The sequence below is a fragment of the Fusarium oxysporum genome, chromosome VI (assembly GCF_013085055.1).
Source record: "Fusarium oxysporum Fo47 chromosome VI, complete sequence".
Classification (NCBI taxonomy): Eukaryota; Fungi; Ascomycota; class Sordariomycetes; order Hypocreales; family Nectriaceae; genus Fusarium; species Fusarium oxysporum.
The window spans coordinates 1,027,763-1,052,581 of NC_072845.1; the positions used below are offsets into that span (position 1 = coordinate 1,027,763).

The 24,819-nt window shown below is 50.4% G+C and overlaps 5 protein-coding genes across 5 annotated transcripts; 3 read left to right on the top strand and 2 right to left on the bottom strand.

Annotated features, from left to right (window-relative positions):
* The first annotated feature begins 1,742 nt into the window (after nucleotides 1-1,742).
* FOBCDRAFT_39915 (uncharacterized protein) lies at nucleotides 1,743-10,347 on the top strand. The gene is made up of 3 exons (XM_031187159.3): nucleotides 1,743-1,946; nucleotides 2,005-4,564; nucleotides 4,846-10,347. Exons 1-3 carry the CDS (start codon nucleotides 1,894-1,896, stop codon nucleotides 10,255-10,257), a joined length of 8,025 nt encoding a protein of 2,674 aa, XP_031038294.2. The 5' UTR covers nucleotides 1,743-1,893; the 3' UTR covers nucleotides 10,258-10,347.
* Nucleotides 10,348-10,824: 477 nt separating this feature from the next.
* FOBCDRAFT_294400 (uncharacterized protein) lies at nucleotides 10,825-12,946 on the bottom strand (the record flags this gene model as incomplete). Its single annotated transcript, XM_059611846.1, has 6 exons — nucleotides 12,333-12,946; nucleotides 11,936-12,277; nucleotides 11,824-11,879; nucleotides 11,727-11,794; nucleotides 10,995-11,474; nucleotides 10,825-10,949 (listed from the first exon to the last, which is right to left on the bottom strand). The coding sequence occupies exons 1-6, from the start codon at nucleotides 12,909-12,911 to the stop codon at nucleotides 10,825-10,827; spliced, it is 1,650 nt and encodes a 549-aa protein (XP_059465097.1). The 5' UTR covers nucleotides 12,912-12,946.
* A 1,143-nt stretch (nucleotides 12,947-14,089) lies between these two features.
* FOBCDRAFT_136461 (mate-domain-containing protein) lies at nucleotides 14,090-17,089 on the top strand (the record flags this gene model as incomplete). The annotated part of the gene is made up of 5 exons (XM_059607956.1): nucleotides 14,090-14,196; nucleotides 14,249-14,343; nucleotides 14,560-14,937; nucleotides 15,230-15,274; nucleotides 15,528-17,089. 5 exons carry the CDS (start codon nucleotides 14,090-14,092, stop codon nucleotides 17,087-17,089), a joined length of 2,187 nt encoding a protein of 728 aa, XP_059467340.1.
* Nucleotides 17,090-17,165: 76 nt separating this feature from the next.
* FOBCDRAFT_163016 (S-adenosyl-L-methionine-dependent methyltransferase) lies at nucleotides 17,166-18,509 on the bottom strand. The gene is made up of 2 exons (XM_054704977.2): nucleotides 18,170-18,509; nucleotides 17,166-18,108 (listed from the first exon to the last, which is right to left on the bottom strand). Exons 1-2 carry the CDS (start codon nucleotides 18,447-18,449, stop codon nucleotides 17,222-17,224), a joined length of 1,167 nt encoding a protein of 388 aa, XP_054560952.1. The 5' UTR covers nucleotides 18,450-18,509; the 3' UTR covers nucleotides 17,166-17,221.
* A 3,002-nt stretch (nucleotides 18,510-21,511) lies between these two features.
* On the top strand, nucleotides 21,512-24,278 carry FOBCDRAFT_39932 (uncharacterized protein). The gene is made up of 2 exons (XM_031187152.3): nucleotides 21,512-21,990; nucleotides 22,156-24,278. The coding sequence occupies exons 1-2, from the start codon at nucleotides 21,983-21,985 to the stop codon at nucleotides 24,170-24,172; spliced, it is 2,025 nt and encodes a 674-aa protein (XP_031038287.2). The 5' UTR covers nucleotides 21,512-21,982; the 3' UTR covers nucleotides 24,173-24,278.
* The last annotated feature ends 541 nt before the right edge of the window (nucleotides 24,279-24,819 follow it).

Sequence of the window (24,819 nt, forward strand, 5' to 3'; positions counted from 1 at the left end):
CATAGCTCCAAAGTCTGAACTTTACCTCGTATATCAAATCCAATCATCTTATTCTGCAATCAAGTGGAGCCTAGGGTGAGCGGGAATGACGGCATTGAACCCCTTACCTGTTACCATTCTGCCATTCTTTGCTAGACACGCAATAACTAACTGACAGCTTCCATGCCATCAACTAGAAATCTGCAACACTGCACAGACTTCAGGACGGCCACTGGAAGAATTAGTGGTTAGGTCAGCAACTCACAGCCGTTTGATGGTTGGCACTCGAAATCCTGGTATCCTAAAAGACGTGCCATAGTCGACGTCACCTGTCCTATCAAAAGCAAGTTAATAAAGGCGTTGCTGTCTTTTTATTCCCATCCATGGTCGCACGTGTGCATGTGTAACTTGGGAATCCGTGTCTACGTGTGACATTTGCGTTGAATGCTGTGAAAAACTCGCATACATGATACACCAACGAGGAGATATAAGGGGCCAAGAAAGCCACCTGTTATGCAGAGGGTTCGTAGTTCGTGATGTTGATGTTGAGGCCAGTGCCGTACAGGTAAAGTTATCACGAGGTGTCAAAAGGGTTCATCCTAGTGGGTAGGTGACGAGGACCGAGGCACTAAGCCCCCCTTGACTAAACAGTAAACTCTTCAACGGCCGTAATTCAGGTGATCAATCTCCAAGGCTCCAAGAATAATTACAGTACCTTATGTGCAACATTGGAGGGGGCTTAACACAGAAGGACACGCGAGCTCACGGGTATCTTGACTCGGTAGACTTGAAGCTATTTTCTTCTTTGTCTTATATCCCGAGGCGTAGAACAATAATAAACCGTTTCCCCAGGATGAAAGGCAAGGATATGTCAAAAATAGCAATGGCCAGTTCTTGATCCATGTCTCTAAGGATAATTGGGATAATTATCAACGTGGATTTTAATTACTTGCTCTATAAACGTCCATTCCGTGCACTAACGCGAAGTGACGGGAGTCCACCTAAGCTAGCAGACGATCTCGTAAATTCGTGCCAGTGAGGACCTAATAATAAAGATCTAATCATTCTAATGTTGGGTTGACTCCGCTGATAATTTCATTCCATCGATCGACCCATTTTGGTTTCTTTTTTTGTCGTTTCTAGGTAGACTAGTCGTCCCCTGTATGATAACGGCTGCCATAAAAAATCACGGTCGTAGTATGTAATCCTCGCAGTGATCTTCTATTTCTTGGGTTTCAACGAGGCTGGGCAAACTGGGGTATCTTGATGCTCCTGTGTATTCGACTCCTTGTCTTCCTTTATTAGTGGTTCAAGTTGTCCGCGGCCCCCAGTCTTTAGAACTGCAACCGCCTGAATTGCCCCATCCACCTCCGTCATCCAATCTCCAACGAGCTACCACAGCGCCGGGCAGCATAGCACTAAGCCAAAGGTGACAAAAGTGCCTGACCGCACCATTCATTCAACCATCCACTCGCATTCGCGCTCGCTCCCGACCACCACCAGAAACGTAACTCCGCCTCCTTGTTTCTATCACCATCTTGTCGCCATCATTCACAAGTTGTCGTTGGCATCTACTGTTTTGCCATAGCCTTCTTTGTTCTGCTACCTTGATCTCATTCTTCTTCTTGTTGTATTGACTCTTTTTGTTGTTTGTGTTTCTTGGCTTGCAGACCTTGTATTTTAAGCTCTTTGTCAACCTTGACCAACCGTCCGTCACCTACCGACGCATTACTTTCTCCGCCGCCGATCATCATCGCCGAACCCGATAAATAGCCCAGTACACCTAATCCTATTGCCACGTCCTCCCAGTTCAACTGTTGCCAACGCCGCCGACCGCTGGATTTCCATCAAGCATCACGAGGTCGTCCAAGAATGCTTCGATAGTCGAGTTTGGCTAAAATCCCCAAACACGACATGGATGGGACATATAATAACCCTTATGCGCAAGGGCAGTCGCAATCTCCATTGTAATTATCCTTCGCAAATATCTAAAGTTTCTCACCGTTAATCCGCAATCGCTTCTAGATCTCCACAAACGCCTGGAGGATATCAGGTCAACGTCAACCGTACGAAGACGAGGAAATGGGTCCAAGCGCCGACTCAGAATTACGATGGTGACGACTGGGGCGCCGACGAGTTCGAGGATGACGAGCCGCCGCCGCCTCCCCCGGTTCCTCGAGTAACAACAGGTCTCCGACCGGTCGGACAACGAACCGAATCATTTGGACCCTCCCCAAGATTGGCTGCCGCTGTCGCTTCCAGTTCTCGCAGCTCAAGCAACGCGCCTTCGCTACAGCTTCAGACAAACCATCCGGATGTGCCCAACCCAGGCCACCCAGAACAATCCCATAATGTTTCGTCGCCGGTTACAGAACGAACCGGATCACCTGCTCCTTTGTCTTCAGGCGCTGGATCTTCGAAAGCGCCCAGTTATCATCAACAGCCCGACGTACGATCCTCTACCCCGCAGAGCACCGCAAGTTCCGCTGCTCGTGCTTCGCCTTCAATCCGACCCGATTTCCGCCATATAGATGATGAGCGTAAGTTGGGCGGGTCACCGTTGTCCATCGCAGAGAATATTGCACCCAGACCCGATGATCGCTCTACACCCCCCATCAATGAACCGAACCAGCCAGGACACGGTCGAGGAGATGGCCCAGCGATTGATAAGGTCCAGAAGCAGCCAACTTTTGATGCCATTCTTGCGAAGCGTGAGGAGCTTGGTTTAGGATCTCAGGGGTTGCACGATCCTCCCACTTTGGATAGCATTGCTTCTTCGGAGCCTGCTAGTCACAAGGAAGAAACTGTGATTCATTCGCCTGCAGATATAGACCGAAAGCGATTATCTGTCAGCCCGCAGCTTCCCGATGTTGCGCGTATGTCAGTATTTGGCGCTGATTTCTTCTCCTCGGGAAGCAATCCGGGCGCTCCTGCCTCTGCTCAAGACCCGACCAAGCAAGACCAACCTTCAGTTCCCAGTCAAGCAACTGATACCCCCGGAAATCTCGCAACTTTAGAAGAGAAGCCCAGAGAAAGTGAAGACAACACCAGCACTCCTGGACCTAACAGCAGTACCTCTCTTGCCCCTGCGAATGATCCTCGAGCTGTTCCACCTCTGCGTACACCAAGCCCGAACTCAAAGGGACTCTTCCCATCACCTAGAGAGCCTGCATCAGCCACCGACTCGAAGATTACGCCCACAGAGCCTCTGCACCCTCGACAACCGGATTACTCTCCTTCGAACTACGAGCCAAATTCTGCTTTGACACAAGGATCTTTGAACACTTTCAATTCGTCACCTGTTAAGGAAAGTGACGTCTTGAGTGAGGAAATCATGAGGTCCCTTAGCCCCATTGCTCCAACACCAAGCTCTGCAGTGTCTCGACCTCTGCCCGATAATTCTCAGTCTTTGACACCAGGTGACCGAGGTGTCACTCGTAACAGCAGCTATACCCTTAGCGATTATGATAGCTACTGGGCCGATTCAAACGAGAAACCCGGGCAAGATTCGAAGATCGAAGCAGAGGTCCAAGAGAAGCCCAAGACTGAGACCTCTCCAGTGCATGAGCAGCAACAGCAGCCAACTGTCCAACCACTGTCTAGCATCGTGGTGTCTACCGAATCCCACCCTACCGCTCAGCCCGAGTCACCCAAGTCTGATTCACGGCGTAGATTCTCTTGGGAGGCTGGTTTCGATTCCCCACCAAAGATTCTCCCTGTCGAGCCGCCGTCTGGTACTTTCAACAACGAAGCTCCTCGTCCAGCTTCTCCTTCACCTCTAGCACCAGCGGGAGTCCAATCTCCAAAGGACGAGGCTTTAGATGTTGCCAGCCAAACTAAAGAGTCACCTCGAAATGCCGAGACTCCCAGAATCATCATCCCATCTTCTGGTGGCATTTCTCATCAAGTTTCCAAAGCCAGCACGCTACCGCCAAGCCAGCAGCCAGCTACTTTGGAGCCTCCTTCTCCCGTCTCTATCGAAAATGATGATGCAACTCCTCGAACCGTTGAAAATCGTCGTCCATCTGTTGCAGAGAATAAATCATTGACTCAGATACCTTCAAATCTTACGTCAGCATCGCCAACCCCAGATAAGTCGACCAAAGCTCTTCCTCCCAGTCAGTTCCCTCAGACTACCCCATGGCGCGATATCATGAGCCTAGCAACACCCGTTCAAAGGACTCTCAAGTTTGAAGCGGGTCTGGCTACACACCAAGCGTGGGAGTCAGGTCTGGAGAACTGGTTGTCTAATCTGATGACCGAGCATCCCGAATACGCGAACGGAACTTCTTCCTTCTCCGGAACCGGGGTGCCCACAAGTCAAAAGGGACACGCATCAGGTCCCAGCCTTTCTCACAATCAACAGCCGTATTACCAGCAGTATCTTAATGCAAGCTCGCCTACGACAGGGCCACCACCAGGGCGATCTCGACTTGGCGGATCCGTGCCATCCGGCACCAGCGGCTTCGGAAACTCGAGCAACCAGATTGGAACCAAGGGCAAGGAATTCATGCAGTCTGCTGGAAAGATGGGCAAGGGATTGTTTAGCAAGGGAAAGAGCAAATTGCGTGGAACTGGGGACAAGGTATTTCACTGACGCTTCTCTTTTTAGAACCTGTTGTGATGGGCTTCTTCCTTTTTTTTTCTCCCTCGGAGCAGGGTTATTGTTGGATTAAATCTCCTTTCGTCATGCACTTCGGGGCTGATGATCACTCTTGGCCTTACCTTATGATGAGACGGGTGTATGAGATAGGAATTCTACGACGCTTGTTCCCTTTTCTCCTCCCGCATTGTCATCCATCATGATGTTGCCCATCCATCAGGCTATGTGACAAGAGTGTTTATTAATGTTTCTTTGGTTGACAGGGCGAACCAACATCTCCGGTGCAAACAAAGTTCAAAGCTGAAAGACGCGCATCGTGGGGTTTAGATCGTCTCACAAGATCCCGCGCTGATGACTCCTCCGAGAAAGACGTCGTGAACTCGAGGCCTTCGACCCAGTCGTATCATGCTCCCCAGTCCTCCCAATCTTCTAGCATGCTACAGTTTGGCTCTGTGCCATCGACTGGCGAATCAGGTAAGAGACTTGCTTCACGCGAGAGCTATGGGCCTCAGCTCTCACAAGATCCATCTGCTTCTGCTTCTACCTCTGCCTCTGCCTCTGCTTCTATTTCCGCTCCCGCCAGTAAAGAAAATGATGATAGATCGCAATGGTACATTCCAACTCCTATCGATGAGTCTACTTGGGATCCTTTCAAGGGAACAGACCTTGCCAAGGGTGAAGTTTCTGAGCAATCAGGAGCCATGCTTGCAAACCAAGGCCATCCTCAGGATGGTTCCAGCACCCAAATGCCATCCAGTAATCCAATGTCTGGCGGTGCTACTCCTACGCCTACCAGCGGCGGTATTCGTATGGTGCCTCCAGAGGACCCTGCTGGCCCATCACCTCAATCGACGTCTGTTTATTCATCGGTTATCTCACAGGCCCCCATGGCAAATGCACCTCAGTCTCAAACTCCGACTCAACCACACGATCCCTCAGCTATGGTTCAGCGTCATTCCTCCTTTGTTGGACTACCTCCCATCAGAAGAGGATCGACTTTTGACGTAAACTCGAGATCGACAGCGACTGAACAAAGGACCACACAGCCTATCGCTGAACATGTTTCTGCTGAGCCGGAGGACTTCGATGAGATTGCTCGTCAGCAGGGAACACTGACATCTGAGGTTACGGTCGGGTCTACATTGGTTGGGACAGATTCTATCATGGAAGAGAAGTTCAAGAAAGATGCGGATGGATCAGAACCTCAATCACCCCCTCCGCAACAATCGCCACGCCACTCACTGCAGCAATCACCTCCCAGGGGACCACAGCATCCATTCCAGATGCACCCAGTCCAACCCGGGCCTATGCCACCGCAAACTCAAGGATACCAGCCTCCGACGCTACCCTTGCTTCCGCCTCAGCTCATGGGAGGCAACCCCGTTCAGAGGCTTCCTCCGTCTGGTCCCTGGAAATTGGAGGAAAGCCACTTGTCTGAACCTCTTCACCGCGTTACTCCTAAGCCTCAGGCAGTCCCACCATCGGGCCAATGGAAGTTGGAAGAAAGTCACTTGGCCGAACCCCTTCATATGGTTAACAGAAACCGAGCGGGCACGAATGCCTCGCAACTTTCACAGCTCTCGCAGCGTTCACAACGTTCACAGCAGTCCCAACATGACCCTTTCTATGGCTACAACAAAGAAACTGGAGATGTTCCCCCTTCTCCATCTTCGAGCTCTACAGCTAATAAGCATCATCAACGGCAAAAGCCTTCTGAAGTGCCGCCTTCATCGGCCAATCGTTACCCTGGTCTCTTCCCTGGTCATCAACGACAACCGAGCGGTTCTAAAGAAGTTCACCCTGGCCCTGGATCTCAGTTCATCAGACGCTTTTCTCAGGAGGGCATCACCAGAACAGGGACGGGCGACACTACTAATGAAGACCGGGGACGTTCTAAAAAGGCCTCGGCATTGTTGAAGGACATTGGCCATCGTTTCAGGAAGAGCTCGACTGAGCGACGAAGCACGCCTGTGGATCACCACGGTCAGCAGTTCCATCCTCCGCAACAACAGCAGCAACTTCAGCCACCGCACGCTGACGTCCATCATGATGCGGCTTCCGTATCAAGTGTGACGATGGACGGAACCCATGACAAGAAGAAGTCGAGAGCCAGTTTCATGCTAGGCCTGAGGAGTAAGCAGAGCCGAGAACGGCTTTCAATGCCTCCCCCTCCACGCCCGGATGACAGCAGGTCCGCCACATCGACGGAAGAGAGAAGAGGATCTCGGCTCAACCCTGACTTCGATCCTGCTGCGGGTCAGTATCGACCTGCAGGTCCTCCACGCGCAGCTACTTCGAACTTGGCCAACGAGATGAGCCAATCTGCTACTCCTCCGGCAAAGAAGCGATTCTCGGCATTCAATACCAAGGCTGCTATGACGAATGTCTTCAATCGGCCCAGTAGTGGTACATCCTCGAAGCCTGGTACACCCACCTCCTCAAGGCCGATCTCAAGTCATTTGGGAGCTCAGCAACCAGTATCCCCGGAACGCCCTGTTCATCCAGGCTTTGAGCGAAGTAGCACTGCCGGTCCTACCTTCAACCAGATTCTTCCGACTCCAACAGGTACACCGCCGGTTGATGCTAACGAGCGCCGTAAGAGACGAGGTTCGGCTGCTGGACTGATCTCCGGCCTTTTGGGACACGTCCACAAGAGCAAGGAGTCTCAGCAGGCTGCGTCACCCCAGATGCAACAGCCTTATGATCGCCGCGCTTCTGGTCCCCAGCTTGGTACCCCTCACCCACCCGCCCTGCAGACACAGGGGCGAAGACCTTCGGGACCCCAACTGACCAGCCCTGTACTTCCAGGGGGTCAGCTTGGAAGCCCCCAAGGCCCTGCACCGCCATTGGCTAGTCCCCAACCTCAGAGACCTCATCAATTTGGTGACCAGCAGTCGATATCTAGGGAACAATCCCCGATGTCATCTGCCCGACCTCTATCTGGAGGGCTAAGAGATAACCAGCACGCTCAAGCTGCCTACCGCAACTCACGTCCATCACCTCTGGGCTTTGGCTCTACCACACCAGCAGGAACTCCTCCTATTGGATCAGTGACTGATTTCAGCCGCCATGGGACTCCACAGACACCTTTCAGCGTGGGACAGAGCTTCCCGGACGCGCGAGCTGGAAGAATGCGATCGATCTCACCAGCTGCGTCCGCAATCCGAAGTGCCCCGACAACGCAGACCTCTTTCAACGTCCCAAGCACGGCCCCAACAACTCAACCGTCATTCCACCATGCGTCACAATCGTCGCAGTCGCTTGACAAGCTCGCGCATGCAAAGCAGGAGGGAACTCGGATCCAACGACCAGTCACAGACTCACCAAACATGTCCTTCAGGCATGAGAATAGGGCTAGTCATGGTGCATCAGATAATGACATGCCCTTGTCTCCAGTGTCGCAAATGTCCAAGACTGGCCCGCCGTCTGTATCGTCGATGGCTACTCAGAGTCCTCGTCTGAATACTACTACTTTGGCTGCTGGAAGACGACAGTCCTCCCAGCTTTCACAGCCTGACACGCCTGTTGTATCTGCAGTGTCTACTTCTCCACAACAGCAGACCTTTGCAAACAGGATGGGAATGTCACCGCCACAGCAACAAGAGCAGTTTCCTTCTGGATTCCAGCAACAGGCACACCCTCAGATGAACCCTCAACATGGTGGCTACCAGATTACTCCGGGTCAACAGTACGAGCCCAATCTCCGCCAGTCATCTACTGGTCAGCCTATGCCAGGCTCTCACCCGCAAGCCACTTCTCCTGGCCGTCCACCTACGCAGATGCAGCACTCTGATTCAGGCCCTCCAGTCCCTCCAAAGGACGGCTCGGGTGCTCTCCAGCAACCCCAGATTGCCAATCACCCAGCTCGCCAGGCAAGTCCGGGAGCTTCGAAGTGGAAGGGTTTGAGGAATCGCATGTCGGCACAGGTCTCAAACAAGCCAGCAGCGAGTCAAGGAAAGGGCGAGAACGACAAGCTGACTGCAAGCAAGATCCTTGGGGCATTTAAACGAGGTTCCAAGGAGAATCGACAGTCAATGGTCATTCCCGATCTGCAGGCTTATCAGAACCATGAGATGCGGCCTGTGCATCGACAACAGCAGCCTCAACAAGCCCAGCAAGCTCCGCGACCTCAACAGCCCCAAATTCCTCAGCAGCCCCAGCAGCAATTTGCTGGCCAAGTTCCGCATGGACAGACCCAGTCTCCACGTCCATCCTCGAAGGCCAGCGGCCAACCTTTCGGACAAGTGCCAACTGCTCGCCCGTCATCTCAGTTCAGCAACCAGAGTATGGGACAAGCGCAGACCAAGCGTTACTCATCAATGTTTACCAGCCCAATTATGCCACAGCAAGAGTTCCGAAGCCCTTCGGGGGCTTTCGCTTCAGGTTCCCAGGGTATGAGCCAGCCACAGCCTGGCCACCCGTATCAGCCTCCTCCTCAGATGCAGGGCCAGTTCCCGCCGACACAGTCGCCACAGGCTCAATACCATTCTCCGCCGCAGCCCCATGGTCAATTCCAGTCTCCCGTCCAACAGCAAGGTCATTTCCAATCACCTCCTCAACCGCAAGGCCAGTTCGTGTCTCCGCCTATGCAACAAGGCCAATTCACATCCCCCATGCAGCAGCAAGGTCGCTTCCAGTCTCCCGCACAGCAACAGGGACAATTCCAATCTCCTCCTCAGCCCCCGGGTCAATGGCAGCCTCAGGTGCCTTCCCCTGCCGGACAATTCCCACCACCTCAACAAAGACAGGCTTCTTATCCTGGCCAATGGCACGGCGGAACAATTGGTCAAAGCCCAAATACGCCCTCGTCATATAGAAGTCCTCAGCATTCTCAGTTCTCGTCGCAGCCTCAAAGCCCGCAATATGGGTTCCCGACAGGACAAAATGTTCATGGAGAGGAATCGCCCCCTGTCCATGTCTCGACGCCTACTCAGGTTCACTCTCCTACACCAGTTCACGCCCCGTCGCCTCGTCCTTCACTGTTGAATCTGCAAGCTATGGTTGCTGCCAACCCTGAACACGACCACACTCAGGAGGGAGAGCGTGAGCACTCAGATGCCGCTCCTCGAAATGACCCCAATGCAACTCATCAGGGAACCCCCAATATGCAGAGTTTCAACAGCGGCAGTCCTCATAGTGGCAGAACTAGCGGAAGTCCTAGAGTCGGCGGCAATCCTCCGTCAGCGCAACACGTTTCCCCGAGAATAGGCACAGAGCAGAACGGTAGCTCAAAGTCCCGAGCTCCTAGTCTTCCCATGCCTGTGCTTGTTGGAGGCGATTTCATGGGAGATCATACTGCGCCAGGTGCCAGTTCGCGATTCTCACCTAAGGCAGAGGAGTCTCAGGGCGTCTCGCTCAGTCCCCCATCTGGTGCACCGGGCAGTGTCAGCCCCAATTCTACGAGGCAATCCCCCTCAGGTGGTAGTGATCTCGGCCCTCCCGAGCCAAAGAGCAGGGGAGGCCCATCGTTCCACGCCGAACTCGAGGATACCGAGGATGCCCGGAAGCGCACATTGCGAATTGATTCACAAGAAGAGAAGATTCACTACGATCCCAATGCTGACTCAGATGGAGAGGTTCCTCCTCAGATGAGCGCGACTAGTTATCCTGGACAAGAGTGGAATCCCTACGGCATGCCAGAGATGGGTGACTGGAACGAGGCGACGGACCGCTAAGCCATTCCTCACTGCCTATACACCTACCTATACACGCACTACCTACTCCTATACGCACAGCATATATCATACTTCTACCACTCTACTCGAGATTGTTTCTTAGACTGCCAACCCAGCGATATAAGTCGGCCTGTAACGGCCGCCCTTACCCCAATTCTTGGATATATATATTAGTTCATATTAGCCATTACTGGATCTATCAGTGATTGGGGTTTTGTTATTTGTCCCAATACAGCGTGGCGTCATGGCTGTACATATGTTACCGTCTATGCATTTACAGAATTTGTCAAGAGATGGAGCGAAGAGTAATAACAGAATGGAGAGATAGCATGGAAGGGGTGGAAAAGTACACGCATTACGCATATCTAATTCTTTAATCAATTATATATTCATTTACACTCCTTATGGGCAGGCTAATAAGAGTGTTTTCCTCTGCAAGAATGTATATCCTTGACTGGACTCCAGAAGTGAGATGGAGTGTCCGTCATGTATGGCATTATAGAAGTATAAAATTATTTGCGATTTTTTCCTTGAGAGCCTTGAGTGCTCAATATGAAAATGAACCTATCAAAAGTCCAAAGAAGCATTCCTGAATGGTATCAGGGCCAGAATGACGGCCTGTGTATAATACGCAGCTCGGTCAACAACACCACCGGTCAATAGCCCAACCGAGCCCTGCTTGTTCTTTGAATCTGTCTGTCCAAATACCATATCATCCGCGTGTCCCAGCTCAACACCATCTTTCAGCAATTGACAAGTCCTCTCCGGTAGAAAATACGCCGAAGTCCGTGCCTTGCCGACCTTCCCATCTTTTCCAAAAACAACAATCCAAGCAAAAGAGCAGATCGAGCCATTGTGAGTTTCAACACCGCCTTCGATGCCAACCCAGAAATCAGCTTCTATTCTGGCTGCTTGAGCGTTCTGTGCTCGATTTGTTGCACCACGCAGAGTCTCTTCGTCTGAGAAGGGCTGGTCTGAAACGTTGGAGTCTACGCTTATGCCTCGAAAGTCATAAGAGTCTGGAAGCATTTGTGTGAAGCCATCGCGGGTTGCTTTGATTTTGGGGATGTTGTTCGAAGCAACGACCACAAGCTTTTGCTTCTGAGGTGACTCCATTGTTGGTCTTTGAAGAGCGAATTTCTTGGCGAGGACGTTGATTATGGTTCGATGGTTTCGAGATGTGCTCATGCCTTGGCGGTCAAAGAATATGGGTATCCCTGGACAGCCAGTTTGTGATTTGTTGAATTATATGTATGCGTCCAGGGCATGCCTGAGGGGTTTTGCAATGGTTAGCCTAGGCTGTGTTCCCCACCTGTCACTGTTATTGGTAGATTCAACTGCTGATATCAATCCTATTCAGAGCAGAGTCACGATAACCATTTAAACTATTTAGCTTTCGATAGTCCGAATTCCTTATCAATGTGCCACTAAAAATAGTTTGTTATAGAAACTAACTACTATCAACTCACCCTTGACCGCCAGCATGAGTAGCCTCAGCTGTGCTACATCTGGACGGACAGATTCTCGCTCCTCCAAGCTATGTCTCAAGACCCCCAAACTTTAGACCAGTCTTGTTCTCTGATCCAATCTTCAACGCTTTCAAGTTGAGGAGGCTGGTTCACCTGCATACAGATCAGCTTCCATCATTATCTTATCACAAATATCAAGAGAAGCTTACCTCGTTGGGATGGGCAGCTGGAGAATCATCACCACCATGGAGCCCAATTTCATTAGCGAATGCAAAGTTATCTTGCAATTCAGCCCTCAACTCTCCTTTACAATCAAAGGTAAACTCTCCGGGTGGTATGTGTAGTAATTCAGTGTTGTACCCCGTGACTTTACTGAAAATTCGTACGAATTCCCGTGGTGTGATCCAAACACGATATCCGACGACGCTTTTCCCTGGAGGGTTTTGAATTAGGGCTCTGACGAACGGACCAGAATCTTGGTCGTGTGATATCAGAGGAACTTTGGTATCGAGGTCTAGGTTGTTTGCGAATTGTATGTTTCCGTTCTCTTTCTGCTACAGCGTCAGTTTGAATATCATTGGATTTGGACAGCTGTTGAAATCGAACCTTGGTTGGCTGAGCCATTGGATGAGTCAAGAAGTTGTTGAGAAAGTATCCAGGGAGATATACACTCGTCTTAGCCCAAAGCTCTGGCTGGTTTTGTTCACCGTACTCCTCTGCATCTGCCTTGGAGTCGTGATGACAAACATTTGTGTACTTTCCTCCCGATAGTTTTGTCGGACCCGGAAGTGAAGACATGATGAAACGTTCTAGACTTGATACTCTGGCAGCTTCATCGATGATATTCTTGAGTTGTTGGGTTTCTTGTACCTTTGTCCACTCGTTGAGAGCCTGTCCCGGCTTTGGTTTATTTCGATTCTTTGGATCGTTGTAGATGCCCCAAAAGTCGCTGACTGCAAAGATAACATTTGCGTTCTGGAAGGCTTCGGCTAGTGAGGCCCTGTCGTCCAAGTCGGCTTGAACTACTTCGACACCGCGGGCTTCGAGGTTCTTTGCTTTTCGGCTTGAAGGGTTTCGAGTGATGCCACGAACATGCCATTCTGGATCATTGATGAAGGAGTTGACAACTGAGCCTCCTTGGCCGCCTGTTGCGCCAATGACGACTATGAGCTTTTTGGTGGTCATGTTGGATGCAGTTGGTGCTTGATTGTCAATAGTCCATTACATCTCTACCCATTATATATTTCTGAGAGAATATAGTCGGTCATTCATTATTAATCGTCTCACTCTCAGCCAGTCTCATCACGTTATTTTCATGCCTGTCTCGCTGTTGGTGTTGGTTGGTGGTGTCTTATACAGGAACGGTTCCACTAAAGTCCGCTCCAATTCCGCCTCTGTCTCACTCCTGCCTCCCTATTACCCGCTCACCTCCGCTCTCAGCTCTCAGCTCTCAGCTTCTCTCTTCTCTTCCTGCAATCAATCTCTTCAGCCTGTTCACGATCTCTCGCCCCCACGCTCACGCTCACGCTGCAGCCCAAGAGGTCCCGATTGATTTATAAGCTGCTTTACAATCACTGCAGATCGACGAGGCTGTCAGCGGTACGCGGATCGAGATGCCAGTGGCTCGTCATTCATGTGCAACATGTCGGTAAGGCTAGGCCCTCCAATCAACTGAAGCTTCTCTAACTTGTTCAGCCGCCTGAAGAGGAAATGCATGAGAGAATTGCCATCTTGCTCCTTAGTACGGCTCAGAACTGGGGCAGATATAGCCTGAAACTGACGGCTTACAGTGTCGGCGCCTTGGCAAGAAATGTGAATATATAGAACTTCCACCACCTCCAACTGCTCCTCCGCCAGATGGGACAAGCCAGCCGTCTCTATCAGAACCAAATCAACCGTTTCCCTTGGCCTTCTTCTTGGATCCAGATCTCTTCACGCCACTAACCGCCAGCAATGCATTAGCACCTGGGCCAAGAGTCGATCTGCAGCAGATTATAGCTAAGCACTTGGAACCAGATGACTTGCCAGTCCTCTATCATAATTACTTTTCTTCAGTACATGAGTGGCTTCCCATGATTAGCAGAAAGCGGATCACACATCCCGATCCTTTCAGTCAAGATGCTTGCCATGATCTACTACTTTTATGCATGAAAATATGCACGCTCAGACCCAATGGCCACCCTCCATCCCAACATCCGTTGTACATGTTGGCAAAAACTCTATGTGCCGCTGCTGAAAGTGCAGGCCTAGTTTCACTTCGCCTAGCTCAGTCCTTAGTGCTATTAGCTCTGTATGAAGCGTGCCAGGCTATATATCCTGCCTGTTACCTCACCATCAGTCGAGCGGCGAGACTAGGCATACTAATGAGTTGGCATGATAGAGATGCACAGCAGCTCTTCAAGTTTGCTGATTCCTGGTCTAAACGAGAAGAACAGCGCAGAACATGGTGGACTATCTTTGTGCTTGACAGGTAAGTCATAACTCTGCATCCTTGAACCTCCATCTAATTAAACTATGTTCAGATTCATCAGTATGGATACAAGTGGACTACCATTTGCCGCTCCAGAGCCTTGCCCTGATGAGCTACTACCAGTCAACGATGAAGATTGGGTTTTGGGTAAGACAGTACCAAGCGAGCCACTGTATACAGCATGCTTCAGCTCCATCACAACTCTGGGCTCCTTTGCTAGAACATGCCAAGCAGCTCATATGCTCGGCAAGGTCATTACACACAAACATTTGAAAACCAAATCTTCGCACGATATCCTACATGTTGTCCAGGAAGCCCAGAGCCTTAATAGAGCACTAAACTCACTACAAATTTCTATTGAAGAACAATCCTTGAGCAACGCTTCTTCTTCTTCAGCATCCTCTTTGGCATGTGCTTCCGCCATTTGCATTAGTGCCCAAGCGCTCCTATACGGAGCTTATGGTTGTCCTGACGCCCCTGGAATAACAAGTCGAGAACGCTTGACACACGAAACAGAATTGCAGAGTATTAGCGTTCAGGGCCTGAGAGCACTAGGTAGTACTTTGGCCCCTAAGCTGGCTCAGATTCAGTCAGATTGTCCTCTTCAAGCAAGATGTTTTTATACCGCCTGTAGTGCATGCTCATGGTTTATTCGGGAAGACGATGAACCACAGATGAAAGATGCGTTGGTGACTATCGTCGATGGGCTTAGAAGACTAGCTGAGCGCTGGCCAATTGCGAGTAAGTACTTCAGACTTTGTTCCCTGGAGTGAACTGACGGTTTCCAAGCTGAGTACATTTCTCTTCTCGAACAGGGCGGGATTTTGCGCCTCATTGATACCAGCTCTGAGACGGAAACCATGTCTTGAAGTTTAATACTCCTTGGTATTTCAACCGACCCTCAGGTTCAGAAATCATGATATGGTGCTTGATATGCTGTCCGTCATCAGGCATGGCGGATGAGTGTACTGGACTGACATCGACGCCACGTGGTATAGCTGGCCTCAATTGATCTCCGAACGTCATAACCCAGAATGTCATTCACGAGTCACGGGTATTCTCCATCAACAAAGTTCATGTAAGTTCATGAGTCGTCCAAAAGCATCAGGCAATTGTTAGCAATTGAGTTCGTCTAAGTGGGCCTGTCATTCTGTCTTTGGTTTAGTTCCCTCTTTTCGTTGCTGGGTCCGAAATCGGTGGATCACGTCTTTCTTTTCGCCTTTGGCACTGAAGAATTCTTCTTATAAACATCCTCTACCCAATTCGCCCTCAATTAGTGGATCTCACAGGGCTCAAAAGCGCTATTGAAGCTCGAGCTTTCATCAATTGAGCCGAGACTAACAGCAAATACACAACACGAACGCCAATGCCTTCGAGCGAACGTCGGCGCCGTGAGGGTCACCAAGACTCTCACTCTCACTCTCACTCTCACTCTTATGATGGCGTGTTACACGATGAGACTTCGCCTTTGCTTCCAAGGATATCAGAAGTCAGCGAAAATGGAACGGCAAAGTCGTTGACCGACGTCCACAGCCTTTTGGCTGAGGCGAAACTGCTATGCCAATACTCTCTCCCTTTGATCGCGACGTATCTTCTTCAGTATTCTTTTACTGTCATTACAACCATTGTCGCTGGTCGCTTGGGTGCTGAGGAGTTGGCAGCTTCAAGTTTGGGCTTAACAACGATTAACATCATTGGGTTCACCATCTTTGAGGGCATGGCCACGGCTCTCGACACATTGTGTGCGCAGGCCTACGGGTCTGGTCGCTATACCGGCGTCGGAATGCACATCCAACGGATGATCGTGTTCATGTCAATCGTCATGATTCCTGTCGGCGCAATATGGCTGTGCTCGCACTGGATTCTACCATTGCTTGTTCCTCAACGAAGCCTCGCCTTGAAAGCCGCCTCTTTCTTGCGCGTCAGTCTCGTTGGGCTTCCCGGTTATGCATTCTTTGAGGCTGGTAAGAGGTTTCTTCAAGCGCAGGGTGAATTTGCTCCCGGAATGGTCATTCTCATCATTTGCGCTCCCGTCAATGCCTTTCTGAGTTGGTACTTCGCCGTCAAACTTGACATGGGCCTCGATGGCGCTGCTTTCGGTCAGGCTCTTGCTAATAACCTTCGACCTGCGCTTCTTCTGTTGTATGTCGCCTTCATTGGCAAGAAGTCTCACCGATGCTGGGGCGGCTGGGATAGCCGTGCTGCGTTTGCGTTCCGCGAATGGGGCCCTATGGTCCGTCTCTCTGTTGCAAGCACCGCTGTGAATCTTGCGGAGTGGCTCGCATTTGAGATCCTCATGGTCAGCACCTCTTATCTTGGTACCCGCCACTTGGCTGCGCAAACTGTTCTCAACACGCTCTCCATTGTTACATGGCACATACCGTTCTCGATTAGCGTCGCAGTCACCACTCGCTTCGGTCACTTGGTTGGTGCTGGGGCACTCAAGGAAGCACGACGTGCTGCAATTCTATACACTGGCGTCTTCACCGTGGTTGGTATCCTCGATGGCGCATTTTTGTATGTGTTGCGAAACCCACTCGCAGATATGTTCTCCGACGACAGCACTGTCAGAGACCTGGCCACAGGATCAATGGTTGCTGTAGCCTGCTTCCAGGTCATTGACTCAATCATCTGTGGCACTAATGGTGTGTTGAGAGGTCTGGCAAAGCAGTCTGTTGCTGCATGGGTTGTACTAGCAGTCAATTACCTTGCTGCCGTTCCATTTGCCATATGGCTCGAGCTAGGAAGCCCAGACCTCAAGCTCGACGGTCTTTGGATCGGTCTTGGAAGTGGTATGGTTATCATTGCGATTATTGAATGTGTGTATATGAAGTGGATTAGCTGGCAGGATTGTGTAAACGATGTAAAGGAGCGAGAGGATGACGGGACATAGAAAGTTTCCGTAATGACTTTACACCTGAACTACATAGACAAAAGTAATGAATCTTCCATGGCTCTTTTCAGCCACATATCTCAGCTGAGCAACACACTTATACGTAAAAGAAACCCGATCTCATAAGTTTGCTTAGGCCAACATTGCTTCAATCACACTTTCGGTGCCTTTGTGATAGATCCTAGTGATCTTCAATCCCGCATCATTGAGAAGCTGATGCCACTGGCTTTCAGTTCGCTCGCGATTCACCAACATGCCCATCATTGTCCAGTCGAGGCTCGTCTGTTGCCAAGGGGCACCTACATCTCGCAGAACAGTTTCATTGATAAGTAGTCGGGAGTAGCCCTTAACCATGGCATCTCGGAGGTGGGACAAGATGGCAGCACACTCTGCATCAGGCCAGTCGTGAAGAATCAGACGCATGAAATACGCCTTTGCTCCTTTGCACTCGACTGGCTGAGGAGTGAAGAAGTCGTGAGGAGTGGCTTCAATGATCTCGGGAAGTTCACCAGATGACTTAGCTTCTCCTATGACTGCCGGAAGGTCTTGTAGTACCAATCTTCCGGGGACCTTTTCTGAAGCCAGGCCTAGCAGCTCATGACCAAGGCCACCACCAATATCAACCAGCCAAGGGGCATTAGCGTTGGTATCCTCGCCCAGTCGTTCTTTATATGGATAAATCTCAGTCCAACGAGGCCTCGCTTTAGCATATCCAGCCATGAAACTATTGAAAGCTTTTCCTAGGCGAGCATTATCTCGGAGAATACTGAAGAAGGGCTTATCAGTCCTCAGGCCATAATGAACAGGAGAGTTGTTGGCATCTTTGGGAACCTGGTACTTTGTCTGAGCCAGAAACTCAGGGAGCCCTTGAAAGGTTGGAATCATGCCTTCGAAGCTGTATATAAGGCCTCCCTCCATAGTTGGATCCCTGGTTGACATGGTGAATGGCGTTTCAATGTATGAGTCTTGGCCGACTTCTTTGATAATGCCATTTGCAGCCAAATGCTTCAGAGCTCGAGCTATCACAGGACAATCAATCAGAACAACTCCAACTATAAGAGAGACTAAAGGATTACATACCAACCAAAACAGGATCAGCTTTGGTACCAGCCGTCAACTGCTCACTGCTCTGAGGTTCTTCCCCAAGCCTCTGAAGTATCCCCAGATCAAAGAGTGTTCGAAGAGCAGCTGTTCGAGTTGGTTCTCCCCAACCAATGCGCGCAAGTTGCTCTCCAGGGTTTTCGAGTTCTTGGATGAGAGCACTGGCTGCAGCTATGATTTTCTGTCTGGAGGTTTCAACTCCTGTTTCTATAAAGTGCTTGCCATCTATGGCTAGGGACTCTAAAAGTGAGGCTGCCATGTTCGAACTTGAGAACAGAGTTCAGAGTAGAACAGTGTGAAGATGTTTTACTTCCATCTGTTACATGAGTGCTTATTTATGTGAAATGGAGAGGCAGCTAACGTAAGATCTGATGATGCTCATCACAGTTAGCGTCAGCTTACTGTAAGCCTCACACCATCATATAGAGCAGTCAGTCCTTATTACAGTTATATCATTATGTTGGCGAGAAAGGCTTTTTTATCTAATTCGGGTCATTTGCTTAATCCTTAAGTCGGCCAAATTACCTAACCCACGACAGCTGGCTTAGATGCTAACCGCAATGAATATTATGAGAGATTACAGTATTCCCTTCATACTGCATTTTTATGAATAGCGATGGTCGCTGAGTAAAGATACGAGGGAGGCAGCTAATGATGGTGCTTATTTATAAAGTTTGGAGGCTTGTATCCCACAGTCTGAGTCTTGGGAGCAAAGCAACGCTTTGTGGTTTCGCTATTTGAATTTTGATTCATGGTTAGTGAACTTACAAGATCCAGAAACCTAATATAAAGGCAAATTGGCTGTATATCAGCCAGTTAAAGACATAGGTGAAGAGTAGATATCACAGAGTACATAGGAGGAGGATGAACGAACGGATATGTATCAATTCCTCCATATGCCTTAGCTTTGTCCTTCTAGGCTGATTCCAAAATAAAGCCAACCCGGCAAGAGGACACATTGAACCGCTAGGAACGTACAATTTTATAGTTCATAACGACAAGAATATTATTCTTTTGCACACTGTCTGAGTTGACTGCTTGATACGTTGTCATAGTGAGGCTCTACTGAAATTCCATCTGGCTGCGTAAGGATCTCGCCCAAATGGCTAAACGGAATTCATTATTATACCTCAGACTCCAGCTTCTTTGGTCAAAGTACAGCACTGCAGGGGAAAGTCCCTGCTTTGCGCGGCTGTGTCGAGACATTTCTCGACTGTTGGTTAGGGATATGTCATGTGGTAGGCGTGATAGAACGGGCTAATGATCATTTCATGAGCCGTAGGTAGGGGCAAGTGATGGAATGTACGTCAAGAGTCTGTGCGACTTGTTGATTGTAGTGAAACCAAGCATGAACTAACTAATTGTCTTTGCTATTTTCCAGGGCAAAAGAATGACGATGCAAGGCCGTTGTTCCATTAAACTTGACGTTCAAGGGAGATGCTGGCTCTGATGTCATAGGTCACATTGGACCCTTATCTTGGAGAGATAACTAACATGGATGGAGACACTTGGACCTGGGCACAGACAAACAACGGAACATGACAGTCAGTGATTTAACTGAAACTTCGGATCTAGGTTGAGGCGGTTAACGGAAGTGCCAACTCATCAATTCAGCCTCGAGTTACACTGCAGTGCATGTCACATAATCACAGCACATCACTCACTCACTACGTGTAATGTTACTTGGTCAACACGCCAAACATATGCACAAGACGTTGGACATGCAGGGGCTACAACTAGTCAGGGGTAAACTGATCCTCTTGGCTGGATGTTTCTCTGATCTGCCCTTGATTTAGGGGAAAACATTCCAGTTGATCTGCAATAAACAGGCTCCATGCCTGTTGTTTTCCAGTTCGATACCGTATCGACAACCTACCCTGGATCAAATATGGTATTCGTCATGGCTTGCGCTTGTCTCGCTTCACTCTCCCTTCCAATTCCGTTTAGCTCCTCCCTCGACGTGGCTTTGAAAGGTGGATCCTCTCCAAGGACCCTGTCAGTCCAAGCCTGTCCTATTCATCATCATCCTTGCCCAAACTTGATTGAATCACTCAAATGGACCCGTCATCACTGCCCACTTTTGCCAAATCAATTCTCCTCCACTTGGAGCTAAGCAAAGGGAAACACTTTACCCGCAGCAGCAATTGACCGTGTCTCATCAAATGATAATGACCCTGTACAGACTGTGCTTACTGCAAACTCGTCTCGTCTCATGTTTCCTCAATCACGCACGACTCAGGAAGAATTCTTCTCCTTCTACCCCTTTCCCCTTTTCAGCTCGTAACTTTGAGCCATGGCAATAGACTCCAAACCAGACGAGACCCAAGAGCCTGGTCAAGCACGAGGCCCAGGCCTGGCTCTGGGTTGGGCTGGAACTGTAAAACTTGGCGATAACCCACTGAAGCCCTTCCACTAAAAACTCGGCCTAGCTTCTGTAGGTCTGCTAGCCTCAGCTGCCAAAGAGAGCCCGAGCAAGAAAAAAAAAAAGACGAAGCGAGCCCCGGATAGGGCGCTGGAACGGCCCCTGCCTTTAAATCGCTAGCGCACGGGCTCGCACTGAACGCGCATCCCGTTAGGTCGTTTTCTCGATAAGGTCTACTTCGCTCTCAGGTATCGACAAATCGACCACCGCAGCAACCGTGAGCATTGGCTATTCCCAACAAGGATTAAGTCATCGGCAAGCGCCTGCGATGTGATAGCGTGGCGTCAGCAGATGGTTCGTGGCGCAGGCGGTTCCTCTAAGAGTTTGGTTGGAGGAGCCAAGGCCTCGACCCCATCGCGTCTCTCCTTCCCTGCTAGATCTCTGCTGCATGACTGGTCGGCATCAAAGAGGTACATGCCTGGGGCGTACTGCACTGATGCTCCTTCCATCAGCGAGTCGAGATTGGAAAGACGAGTGAGGCGAAAAGGAAGGGGAACATGCAAGAAGGCGCGATTCATGATGCACATGGTGGTTCCTAACCAATCTGAATTGAACCCCTTCTTGCCTTTCAAGTCCCTGGATATTTCTGAATCAAAATATCTCGGTCTGTTCTATTTTTTGCTTCGTCTGCATCATTACATCGTCAAACGACTTTCCCAAACGACTCCACCTCCCAATTACGATCCGCGACCGATACGATACGACACGACTTCTGGGACTTTGTCGGATTAGGACCCATCTCCATCTCACAAGCTTGCGGAGAACCAGGGACCGCGGCCGCCCGTGCTACACTGCTACCGTACGGTTCAGGTTCAGTACGGACGGTACCTTGCCATACAATACCCACGTATTCGTACATACCAGGATCTCTCATTTTCCCTCTCGTCTTTCTCTTTTCTCATTTTACGCTCTTCGTGCCTGCTGCCAGAGCCTGGCAACAGTAATCGAATTAAACAAGCCACAGCATTTCTCGACACTATCAACCCATCGGCTTCTCAGAGCCCGTGGAACGTGGCTCATCTTGTCTCAGGCCCCGAGGTCTCACAGTCACTCGCTTGGATCTCTCACTTGCCTCGCCGCCCTCCAGCTCCAGCTCCAGCTCCCGTCCGTCGTCCCCCGTTTGGCACTCACGGCCGTTTCCCTGACTGGATTGGACTGGCTTGTCGTCACTCGTCGGCTCCGGAGGGTCCGCCCATCTCTCTCCATTCCCTCTCCAAACTCTCTGAGGGATTGACTTTTCCACGTCTGGTCGGTCTCGCAACGGACTTGTCGTCTCATCTTGACCTGTCACGCCAGGTCAGGTCACGTCTTTCTCTGCCCGGGCCGAGAGCACAGGACGTATTCAACCGACACACATACGCCCGATCACAATGGACTCGTACGTTGCCATCATTGCCACCTTGAATTCTTGACTCAGGATACCTCCGTTCTCCGCGCCCGCTTGCACCTTCTTCTCTCGTTCCGTTACACATATTCTCCAGCCCGAACTCTATCACCAAACTTGGCCACCACATCCTGTCGGCTTTGAGCTTACGCGTTGTAGATTTATTCCAATGTCCGCCGCCGCCGCCGCCGGTTGGGGTCAACCACTCGCGACAAAATCGCCAGCGTCCCGGCGGTCATTAGGTCATTTTCGATCTCTCTCCTCCATCGCAGCGACCCCTAGCTATCACCCTCGAACGCCTTCGCTCACTCCGGACCACACCCCGATTAAATCTTCCTCCTCGACACATCTACCGATTGTCTCACCGAACCCGCCTACAGATTTTGGAGATGAGATGAGCACAATACCTGATCCTCGAAGTCGTGCTATGAGCCCGGCCGATGACAGCGGTGTCGCGACTCCCAGTCATCACCCCGATTTGAATGACGAAGTCGCCACCCTCAGTAATAAGCTCATCAACGCCATTAATCACCAAACCGTCCTGGACGACTCATTATCCGCCGCTCGCCACGAACTTGATGCTGCACGGGAACGAATCCGCATGCTTGAGACTCAAAATGCCTCACAACGCGAAATGTTGGCTGGTGACGTGTGGGTTCGCAAGCACACCGTTGAGGACGAAAAGAAGGTGTGGCAGGCCAAGGTTGCCGCGGAACGTCAAAAGCGACTTGACACAGAATTGGAAAAGAAGAAGATCGAGCAGGAGCTCGAGAATCTTACAGCTGCATTGTTTGAGGAAGCAAACAAGATGGTGATTGCTGCCAAGGAAGAGGCAAAGGCTGACCATGAGGCTCTTCAACGCAAGAATGACCAACTCAAGTCTCAGCTTGCCGATACTGAGAGCATTCTAAAATCTCAACAGGAGCAACTCGTCGAGCTCAAGCACGTTATGGAACATATGGCTTCGGAACGAGGAGATCATAATAACCCCACTGCTCCCTCTTCTCCCGGCTTGACGAAACCTGATACTCGTGACGATCTTCGGTCTTCAACCGAGGAGCCTGCTGCTTCACTCTGGAGCGCTTCCGTCGAGCCTGCTCACCCGACCAGCTTCTCGCATCTTCTCCAACCCGTTTTGCGAACCGATTTGTCGTCATATGACGATTTTCTTATACTCGCACGGACTTCTCGAAATCGCCCTGGCAGCCGCGTTTCTTCAGGTTCAGTCGGTGCTCTGAATGCTCTGACTGGCTTTGGCCTTGGTGGTTCAATATCGAGCGCCCATCCCTCCAACGCCTCAACTACCTCGCTTGGCACACCTATTGCTGGGGCCGGAAGTGCACCTCAGTCTCCCAACACACCGGCCTCTACCGTCAGCGCTGCTTCAAATGCATCAGCTACCCCTCTGCCAAGCTTGAAAGAAACAAAGTTTTACAAGCGAGTTCTGGCTGAAGATATCGAGCCTACACTTCGTCTAGATATGGCTCCAGGCTTGTCATGGCTGGCTCGTCGATCCGTTATCGCCGCCATCGCTGACGGATCTCTGGTGGTTGAGCCCGTACCAACCACTGGCAGTCTTGTGGCGCTGACAAAGCCGCAATTTTACCCATGTGCACTCTGCGGTGATTCACGCAAGGACCCTCAGTATTTACGAAACCATCGATTCAGAACTAGTGAGACTGATTCTGCTCAACGGCACCCGTTGTGCAAGTACTGCCTGACTCGCGTACGGTCAACTTGTGACTTCTTGGGCTTCTTGCGTATGGTTAAGGATGGTCATTGGCGAGCGGACAATGAGGATCATGAGAAAGCTGCCTGGGAGGAGAGTGTACGACTCAGGGAGCAGATGTTCTGGTCTCGCATTGGTGGTGGTGTTATTCCATGCATTCCGGCGCCCCTCTCTGTCGACATGGAAAAGAGCCCGCGTAACAGCCATGACGGCAGTGTAAGGTCTGACCATCTCGAAGTTCCTGGCTTTCAAACACCACCGATGACGATAGAACGGACACGAAGCGATACAACCAAGAGTGGCCCGATCGAGGAGCCACACACACCTCCTATGCAAACTGATGGAGCCAGGAGTGTGCGCAGCTCCGTCCAGAGTCTCGATGTGAAGAGCAACTCTGGCTCGGAGGAAACGAAGCGACTATCTATCACGATTCCGACTACGGATTAAGAATCTCACGAGTCGGTGATACCGACGCCACTGTGGACTTTGTGTATGACTATGTATACTATTTTGAGCTACAGGATCGCATGCATTGTTTTGGGTTGCACCTTTTCGGTACTACTACTCTATGGGCTGGTGGGATCAACTATTATGAGCTCAGGGGATGTTGGATCGGCCCCTAATATTTCCTTTTTGAACGAATATGGCACGGAAATTGGATGGATGGAAGGATTGGAAGCAAGCAATCATTTGGTCGTTTATGGACTGCGTGCGTTCTTCTCAGGTGGGAATTTCATTGCTGGCGTTTGATGGAAATATGCGCATCATTCATTCGGGGCGGCGCAACGACATGGGAAATGGGCCTTTCTTTTTGGAATGACGTACTTGTCCTCTGCTTTTTCTTGTTATCCAGAGCGTTCATGATTGGGTTGCTATATTGCGCAACAAGAGCGCACAATACGCAGGCATGCCTTGGCATTCTTACACAATAGATTACTCAAGGCCGTCAAGCATGCCCTCTGACGATGCCCTTTAGTTGTAGTAGTAATAGATATGATACCAACTACAACAGACTTGTCCTTTGTAACACTCTCTGGTATCCACTTGAACTCTCTGGCTAATGGACTCTCAATAGCTTCTTGAGGCTTGCACTA